The 10,069-nt window shown below is 37.6% G+C and overlaps 1 protein-coding gene and 1 long non-coding RNA gene across 2 annotated transcripts; one reads left to right on the top strand and one right to left on the bottom strand.

The window, feature by feature from the left end:
* Positions 1-2,534: 2,534 nt before the first annotated feature.
* LOC124295363 lies at positions 2,535-3,315 on the top strand. The gene is made up of 2 exons (XM_046745069.1): positions 2,535-2,657; positions 2,734-3,315. Exons 1-2 carry the CDS (start codon positions 2,583-2,585, stop codon positions 3,004-3,006), a joined length of 348 nt encoding a protein of 115 aa, XP_046601025.1. The 5' UTR covers positions 2,535-2,582; the 3' UTR covers positions 3,007-3,315.
* Positions 3,316-6,993: 3,678 nt separating this feature from the next.
* On the bottom strand, positions 6,994-10,017 carry LOC124295346. The gene is made up of 3 exons (XR_006905262.1): positions 9,956-10,017; positions 7,963-8,262; positions 6,994-7,809 (listed from the first exon to the last, which is right to left on the bottom strand). It is a non-coding gene; the product is annotated as an uncharacterized LOC124295346 (long non-coding RNA).
* Positions 10,018-10,069: the final 52 nt, after the last annotated feature.

The raw sequence follows: 10,069 nt of genomic DNA, 5'->3' as shown, positions 1-10,069 counted from the left end.
TGCCATCCTCCGACTTACCGGCCTGGTGCCGGACCGACCCCAAACCACTACGTTCAGATTGATGAAGCCATCGTTCCAAGGATCGACGCAGCCTTTCTGTCGGCAAGGACTCATTGTGTGGGTCGTGGTCCACGGTTTGGCCAACCGTCTGACTGCACGACCTCGAGTATAGGCAGCCGGCTACTGCCTGTACAAAAGCCGGTGGAAGTGAACAGTGAGGCGTCATTCTCCACTCGGTAATTCTGACCGAGAGGCACCCTGTGCATGCCTCTGTCAAAGAAGTCCCCGATGATAGCAAACCTGGACAGTAAACTGAAGCAGCTATTAAATCGTACGAGTTGGTGTCAATGACGAAATCACGAGCAGCACATTACACCACATCTAGCGGTAATCTTCGAAAACGCATGACCACACCGTAACCAATATTCACCACAGAGGGATGGTCTATTTGCGGTGGGGGTTAACCAACCAATCAAAGGGAAGAAGAAGCACCTCATGACAACCGCGAGATCGGCGAGCCGAACTCCGACCTCCTTCTATTCTACGTTTGACCTGCTGAGCGACAACTCAGAGTGCTCCGTATATCCTTCCGCTTTAAGCTACCGATCCTTTTTCCTCTCGTTCTATCGTTATCTTATCTACCGTTTCTCCACACCCTCTATCGTTGCACTACCGTTAACTTCTACCTATAAATTCAAGTTTTTTTCTCCCTTCAAACTTTCTTTTGATTATTCTAAGTTTTATTTCAAATTAACCTCGGTGTTGTGTGCCTGAAGTCACCGATTGAGGTAAGGCTTCTGCCTTTGTATTGTATCGTTACGAAGTTGCTCATAATTTCTATTCTTTCTTATGGTATTCATCGACTTTATGTGAATCATGGTCAACGGCTTAGAGTGGCAGTAAGCCGCCGTGTGACTGCATAATTTCGGTCATTAATATTGTATTTATCGTTTCTTGTTTGCATCGTGTGATGCCAGTTTTGTGTGAATCATGGTCCACGGATTAAAGTTGCAGTAAGCCGCCATGTGACTGCATGATTTCAGTAATTAATTATTTTCGTGTCTGAGCGACCTCGTAACTGCCGAATAATTAACTGTTTTGTATTTATGACTTTTCTGATTATTCGTGAATTTCTGTTAGCCTGCTTCTGTATTTTCTATCGTATTTTGAGCCCCATTGGCTTTACGTTTCATTTCATACTTTTTGTAATAGTAGTGTGCTTCATATTTTATTTCTGTTATTGCTTATTATATTTTTATTTATTTTTGTGCCTATTGTATCGTATATCGAGTTCCTTGGAGTACAACCGATCGTAGAATCATCTTCTAAATATTACCGCACCTCTTTCCTATTGCTATTGGCAATTCTATATTATTTTTGCCTGTTATTTATTTCTCTGTATCTTGTTAAATTAAGTTCTGCGTATTATTCTTGATTTTTTTGTACTGCGGTGTATTTAGTGTATTTCTTTATTTCGTAAACTCTCCGAATTTCTCACTCTCTTATAATTTTGTATTTCGTATTCTCTCGAAAGTTATGTTGAGGAATTCATTGTTTAATTCCTCAGATCCATAATCATTATAAATTATTGATTCTATCGTTTCTGAATAATTCTACCGAAAGTTATCTAGTCGATCGTTTACCGATTTTGTAAATTGTTAATGAATGTCAATCTCTCGAACTGGTTGTAATCTATGGTGAATTCGTCGTATTATCTACCGTGCTATCGTTACCTTGTTTTCTACTGGTTACAGTAAGGTTCTCTCGTTCTTAATTGACAGAATAATAATTTTTGTAGCGTCATTTGCAACTTGGGTAAGATCACTTCGCCCAGTGACGTGTAGTTTAAGTAAATTCTTGCATTATATCGCTTCTCCCAACCTACGTTCATTTTCTCTGTTAACTACCGTCTCTCGTTTTGAAGCTACCGTTTAATTCTATTCTATCGAAATTATTGTGAACAACGATTGCTTATTAGTAGATAGGATATGAGAGTTCTAGACCAAAACATTACGTAACCAGGTGACGTAACCATATGACGTAACCGGTTGACGTGCCCACGGCGGCCATTTTGACGGCGGCCATTTTGACGGCAGCTATTTTGATGGCGGCCATCTTGATTTTTTGATGGCGGCCATTTTTGATTTTTTGATGACGGCCATTTTTATTTTTGCTTAGTCAGACGAGCGGCCATTTGGACAGCGGCCATTCTGATTTTTGCTTAGCCGGATCAGCAGCCATTTTGATTTTTCATCTTCGGACAGTTTGATAATGTGATTTTCGTTATGACGTCACCAGTGTAATTAACCGATTTTACTGTCTGACGGCGGCCATTTTGAATTTTGCTCAGTCGGATGAGCAGCCATTTTGATTTTTATCGTCAGACAGTTTGTTAATGTGATTTATTTCTTGGCAGGATGAATAGCCATTTTGATTTTTCACCGTTACCCCGTAAACTTTCGCGCTAATAGTTTGCCCCAGGGGCGAAAAATAATATTTTCCACATACTTTGAATACATTCTGTTGCGTTAACAAAGGAAACATCCAGGGCGTTACGAATATCTCTCACATCGACACTGGATATGTGCTGCTACCTCAGCGAAAATCTTGATTTTCAATATTTTTTGACAGGAAAAATCAATCAAGATAATTTGGAGGTACTTTTCTTCATAATACATTTATAAATGAAACAATGGAATTCCATAAATTTACATGTCTACGGAATATTTTCAGAAATTCTTTGGAACCATTCGTCAAGCCGCTGGGAGCAATGAACACCCGAACAGCCCAACATTCTTACAGTTGTACAAACTGTTGTCGGTGTACAGCACCTTGAAACCTCCGAAGTTTGGGAATTGCACTGTATCGGACCAGCACTCGCCTAAAATACTTATATCGCTGAACGATCTGAAGACAGCTTACGGCCAGAAGTCTGAGGGAGAGCTTTCGGAATATCGACAGCAGGTTCAGGTGAAACTGAACGATATCTTGGAGCACAGCGAATGAGATGCAGATGATGTCATCGAATATAATCTTGACCATGACTACTCCTTATTCTCCATCCTGGACATTATTATTGAGTACGTGACAGGTCTCTCATTTTTAAATTTATTTCACTCAAACAATACTAATCAGCTGTAGGTATCTGCATTCTTCTCGTGTTGCCCTCCTTTGAACCTCCAATGCATGCATTAGTTGCACTTGTAAACATTCACTGACAGACAGAAGGTGCGAAGCTTATTATTTTTGTATATAATTCACTAAAACGTAAATAAAATCTGCTTGAGGTGCATTGCACGAACTTTCCCTTTCGTATTACCCTCTTTTAAATCTTTCATGTATGGGTATTAGGGGCCGTCCATTAATCACGTGATCTTTTTTTAAGCATTTTTCAACCCCCTCTCCCCCTTGGTGATACGTGGTGAGGTTTAAGACTACCCCCCCCCCCCCCGCCCAACATCACGTGTATTTTTAGTATCTAAAAAAAATCTAAAATTTTTCAGAATATCTTAGAATATTATCCTAAGTACAGATATAAAATATAATCTTATCTTATTCTGATATTAAGGACCATGATAAAAATAAATACACGTGATATCTTATTACACCCCCCCCCCCCCCCCCCTTGTGACATTTCGTGATTTTTGTCAACCCCCCCCCCCCTTTCAAGCCTTACGTGATTAACGGACGGCCCCTTAGTTACACTTGTAGATATTGTTGGGTTGGACATTCGGCATCGTTGGGCATCATTTTACCTTTACAGGTTTTGTTTAACATACTTTTATGGACTCAATAGGTTATCTATGCAAGCAAGTGTTAAAAATGTACAATAGATGTACCGTTTGCCAGGAAGCGATCAGATTAGATTCTTCAACTAGGCCTTCTGTGTCGCACTTCATCGACCTGAAATCCAGAGGAGGATTGATCCACGCTGACTTGCGATTTTTCAATCTTATTTCTCACGCAGAGTCTTGTTTCGCGAAACATTCGTCGCTGGCCGACGTTTTTGATAGTACCCTCGATGAAGTTTTGTCTTCCTATAAATTCACATTTCCATGTTCTGAGCACGCCTCCGATATTCTGTCATATGCCATTGTTTATTATATTCGACTACGGATGAGGCAGAATGCCCATCAGCAAAATTTGAAACTTGTAAAGAAATTCGACGTTAAAAAAAAATTGTCAAAATTGACCAATCAATAAAATGGTCCAACACCAATTTCAATCATGTATCATATATTTCGTCCTTTCACATTTGTCCCGCAGTTAATAGTGATGTACAGATATTATTGCAATTAAAACCAAGAAGTAATTTAAAAACTGTAACCGTCGAACAAGGTAAGCTATAGAAAAATAATATTAAAATGATTTATTTGAGAAAACTTATAATCACATTTCGATAAACAAATGAAGCCTCATGATCTATATATACAGAAAAATCATACAAATAATAGTAACCAGAAATTAAATAAAGTTGAAAAAATTAACATTCTTATCAATGGGATTCGAATTTCCGATCACTGGACCTTGTCGCCGAACCAATCGGCTAAGGAAGCTTCAAGAAATTAGTGAAAATAATGATACATGTTTATCAGGTTCACTTGAGGTTTGAAGCTTTCCTGAATACAGAAATGAAATAAAAATTTGTATTTATTATTCGAACAAAAAAGTAATCAATTTCGCGCAAAGCAGTTCTGTATTTTGCCGTAACATTCATATACATGTATGACTGCGTATGAGTGTCAAAAAGATTGGTTAGGGTTCCGCCAAATAATAATAATAATCTTATGAATAACTCGTGGCGTCGCTCTTGTGGCCATAAGTTGTACTTTTGTTTCGGACATGAACGGACCACCGCCCACGGTCTTTCATACAGGTCTGGCAACGAAGGTAGTGGGGCTGGTTCATTTCACGGCCGGTTCTTTATCTTACTTTGTGGCCGCCAGGTCGGCGTTGTGATCGAGCGATGGATAATCAACGCGTGCGCAATGCAGCGCCAACCTAATAATAATATTATTATTGGCACATTTTCATCCCTACCATCCCTGCCCCACGTACATCCCTAGATAGCAGCGCCGCGACATGGCTATTTCAAACACTAAAAACCACGGACAGCAAGAAAACCACGCCGCTCTGTAAGAAACTGGCTTCGTTGCCAGACCTGTATGTAAGACCGTGCCACCGCCCGCCACGTTCGTTGCGAGACCTGTATGTGAGACCGTGATCGTGACACACCAACTTTTTAGAAATTGATAGAGACCGTGCTTATAGACTTTTACGCCAACTAGTGGCAAATATCCAAAGCAGTTGGGATGATGTACTCAAGAGTAAACCACCGTGGGTGCCATCTTTGTAGTCGACGGCAGAGTTGACTGGTGGCCAACGTAGGAACTTCCGCGATCAGGAGCGTACACATATGCAAAATCATTTATGGTGCCTTCAGGCTCCCAAATTTCTGAAATTTTCTTTGACGAGACATATGCAGGACATTGACTCTTTGGTATCAAAGACTGATGCAGTTGTAATGATGTTTAGTTTTTTTGCTATCATTTCTGTATTGTGTTCCAGAACAGAAAACTACTTCACATTCAATCAACGTATGTAACAGCTTGTTCAATTCAGTAGAAAAAGTCAATAATAAACTTGTCGATGATTCATAGTAATAATTGCTTACACAGAGATATTTCACTATTCGACATAATAACGTAGCCTTACACTGGTCTTTAAAAATAATAGGATTATCAAATAGATTCAACAATATTTTGAAACAGAACAGAAGTACGCATTTATGTTAGTATCGAAGTGTACAGGATAATTACTTGTAAATTTTTTAATTTCACATACTATTAGTTACAAAAATTTAGAAAAATGTTTTCATAAATAGTTCAACACAAATATCATATATCGATGACCAATGTTATTCTTGGATATGAAGGTCACAACTCAAAACACTTTTGTATAGTGTTAACGTTTCAGCCCTGATGGGGGCCCTCCTCAGAACCAATTAATTTAAACCATCTGTCACGAACAAAAATGATAAAATAATGTACAACTCTGTCATAACAAAATTAAACAGAAGTGGTTTAGATAATAAGCAGGGATGTTTATGCGGACATAAATGAGAGGAATTACCTAGTGTGGGATGCCACTTTTAATTACAGCAGACAGGGAACACTATTAAGTAGTGAATGCGTGTTGGTAAATAGAAACAATAAGAAACAAAAACCGAAACGCACTGCGATCGCGATACGTAGTTCCCAAGATTTCATCCTTGTTGTTAATTTGATAAAATAAAACACAACAGCCGTTATAGGTTTAAATCAAGAGCACATTTGCACATTGATGACAGTTGAAGACAGATAGCATTTCTGCAACTTCATCCGAAGGGAAGGCTTGAAGTCCAGTTTGTTGAGACAATATTGTTAAAGATCATCCAAAACCAAATCCGACAAAATTGGAGAGAGCGGCGAGCCCATCGGTAAACCATAAGTTTGAGCATATATATTCTGATTAAATTTGAATATGGCAGCCTTAAAACAGATGTGTAATGCTTTTATAAGTTCATTAAGTGGGACAGGAATTTTGTCCACCAACTGATGCCAACGCTGTTTCACCGCTACTATCGATATCGCTCTCCCCCCACTACACACTGGACGTTCCACATGTGTAAATGTGCTCTTGATTTAAACCTATAACGGCTGTTGTGTTTTATTTTATCAAATTAACAACAAGGATGAAGTCTTGGCAACTACGTATCGCGATCGCAGTGTGTTTCGGTTTTTGTTTTTTATTGTTTCTATTTACCAACACGCATTCACTACTTAATAGTGTTCCCTGTCTGCTGTAATTGGAAGTGTCATCCCACACTAGGTAATTCCTTTCATTTATATCTGCATAAACATCCCTGCTTATTATATAAACCACTTCTGTTTAATTTTGTTATAACGGAGTTGTACACTATTTTATCATTTTTGTTCGTGACAGATGGTTTAAATAAATTGGTTCTGAGGAGCGCCCCCATCAGGGCTGAAACGTTAACACTATAAAAAAGTGTTTTGAGTTGTGACCTTCATATCCAAGAATAACATTAGTCAACAAGTCATCAAGGTCAAGGAAAAATCGTCTTCAATATCATATATCATTGGAGTGGTCGTTAGAAAGCTTATCTGAAAAAGATACAGAAGATTGCTTATAAAAAAAAAATTAGAAAATTCTTTGAATATTGGAAATGCACAAAAACCCTCGATGACGATGATCGATCGCCAACTTCAAGTGATGAATCATAAGTGCGAATTGGGAATAAGGACTGATTGATTTGTGATTAAATTATAAATTATTCATCTCTTTTTATCTTCAATATTCTAAGAATTTTTCTGCCATGGATTAAATTGTTTCAAGAGTGTCAGCATACAAAGCTATGATTTTTTCCTCATTTCCCCACTACAATGGAAATACTGTTAAAATAGCGGATGTGAATAGTTCATTTTTCACATAGAATTTTCATCATCGGTGATTATTAGCGGTTCTTGCCCAAATTCGATACTCAAAATGAATTTATGCTCACAGGCACCCGTTTTAATTGAACTAGAATGCCGAAATTTTGACCCAATTTTTTCAAATTTCTTTTTACCCGATCTAGGAGGTGCTGAGCCGGTTCAAATACAACAATGACTTTTTTAAGGATCAGTCTAATAATTATGCTGCTACATTATAATGCTACATGCCTTGCTTCTTGTATTGTCATGCTGATCGCTATTTCGAAATCAAGCGTGTACTCAACGCATCAATCAACCTTCAGCGTCAGACGTCCTGTAAAATAAGAAACGATTATTTCGAAAATTGCTTTCCAATATCTCGTATGAGTTGTAATTTGAGAAAATGAGATACAGAAAATAAGTTATGTGGTATGTTGAGCTATGTCTACCTATCATCCAGTATGATCACTAAGATCTGTAAACTCACTCCACATCATCTTCGTCGCATTTCTAAGCTGCAGAATATCGTCTTTAGGGTCGTAGTTTTCCCACATCACACCATTTTTAAGGTGTTACCGTACACATTATAGACTCCGTCAAAGTTGTCTTGTAGCATCGTTTCGTACAATTTTGTACATTTTCAACTCAGTGCTTTCTTGGAGCCCTTGCTGGATTCATTTTGTGCCTTTCGATCTTCCAGGCTGTGTTCAAGCGAATAAGTTGCAGATCTCAATCATGTTCAGTATATACCTGGCACAGCAGTCTTTTGAAGATGAAGGTACTTCATCTAGAAATTTAAAAACAAATCTTCAGTACGCTTCCAAGGAAGCACAGCTGTTATCAGCTAGTGTCATATTACATAGCGCATAACATTTTTTAGACAAAACATATAAAGTATGCAAATAAACTGTCATCTAAGCTTTTTTAGTTTTATCGCGTTACTTAATTTCATATCATAATTGGGATGATTAAAAAAATTGCTTGTACTTGGAATTCGGTAGTCGGATTCTTTTCCATCGTAGCACTCAACTTTGAGTACGACTCTGGTATGTTGAATTGTACGACATCCCCAGCAGATTGAGTGTTATAGAAATGTCCTCTTTCGTAATGAATCCGCTTTCCTCCGTTGAACTTTCTGACGATAGCATTGTAGCTTTCGACAGTGTTACTGGTCAAATTGTACAGAAAATGTAAGAAGGATTTTGGATATGTAGGTCATCAAAAGAAACAATATAGTTTGCTTCAACGTTTCGACCCTAATTTCGGGTCATCTTCAGGATGGTTTAATTGAATTTTTCCTATTGACAAACAGAAACTCTATTTCTACAACTTGCTGATAGGTGAAGGAAGGAAATCATGCATGATTTTGAACACATGTGTCTTTCAACTTTCACTACAACTTCTAATTTGTTGTTTAACTAAAGATCAACTCAGTTTGATGGAAAGTTGGAAAAGAAAGAGCGTGAAAATTGAAAAAAAACCCTCTTCAAGCCGGATTCGTTAAATATTGGTAATGTTTAGACTAAAATTCGTTCTTTGCCTTTTCTTTTAATTTGTATACATACAAGTAAGTGTTAATAACGGGCATGTCCATTGTTACCCCGCTGTTGATGTTTTTATATAATATATTTACCATTCAAATAAAGTGAATCGTGTGTGATGGTGTTTCGCTTATAAGGTTAGTTATCAATAATTTTTCAAGTTGTTTCATTTGCATCTTTGCCTATCAGCAAGTTGTGAAAATAAGGTTTTTGTTTGTCAATACAAAAAATTCAATTAAACCGTCCTGAGGATGACCTGAAATTAGGGTCAAAACGTTCATACAAACCATATCGTTGTTTTGATGACCTACATATCCAAGATCCTTCTTACATAAACTTTTCAGGTCAAGACTATTTTTACATTATACAGAAAACTTTCAGCATGCCAACTGAGTTGGGAAGTCGCTTTAGAGATCCTGTCGTACAATCCCAGCTCAATCACAATCGACATAATTTTTTCTGTCGCGTTTCGGAATACTACTTTGCAAATGTTGATTTAATTATTAATATTCATAAAATTAAAGTTTCTGATTAGATTTATAAACTATAACTGCAGTAACCTCAACCAGTTTTTCTTCCACTAGGTAACATATTTCACGATTCAAACCTTGTTTTTGTAATATTGGAGCTAAAATATGTATCCACAAACATTTGACGGCAAGTCTGACAATAACATTCTATGTGAAGTCGAAAGCAGAATAACGAATAATGTAGTTCAGAATAATTTGTCAATGGATCTCATTGGCGTTTTGCAATTATATGTCGGTGGAGATTTTCATCAGAGGTAAACAATGAAAAGTTTGAGGTTATACAGGCAAATTACGTGTCGTTATTCTCACGACTTATTCAGAATTGATATGCATTTCATATGGCCAATACGACGATCTGGCAAATTATAATAAATATAAATGATTTCACATATTTTGTTCAAATACTTACCTGCATATTTCAGCGTCGATTCTTCATATCGGTCGAAAGTCATGGATGGATTACTCGACACTTTCGGGGCTGCTTACAGCGGTTTAACCCACTCAAGCTGTATGTGTAGTGTAC

Source organism: Neodiprion lecontei, chromosome 7 (genome assembly GCF_021901455.1).
Source record: "Neodiprion lecontei isolate iyNeoLeco1 chromosome 7, iyNeoLeco1.1, whole genome shotgun sequence".
In the NCBI taxonomy this organism is placed as follows: Eukaryota; Metazoa; Arthropoda; class Insecta; order Hymenoptera; family Diprionidae; genus Neodiprion; species Neodiprion lecontei.
Note: the sequence above shows the minus strand (reverse complement) of the source record. Positions and strands in the feature narration are given on the sequence as shown.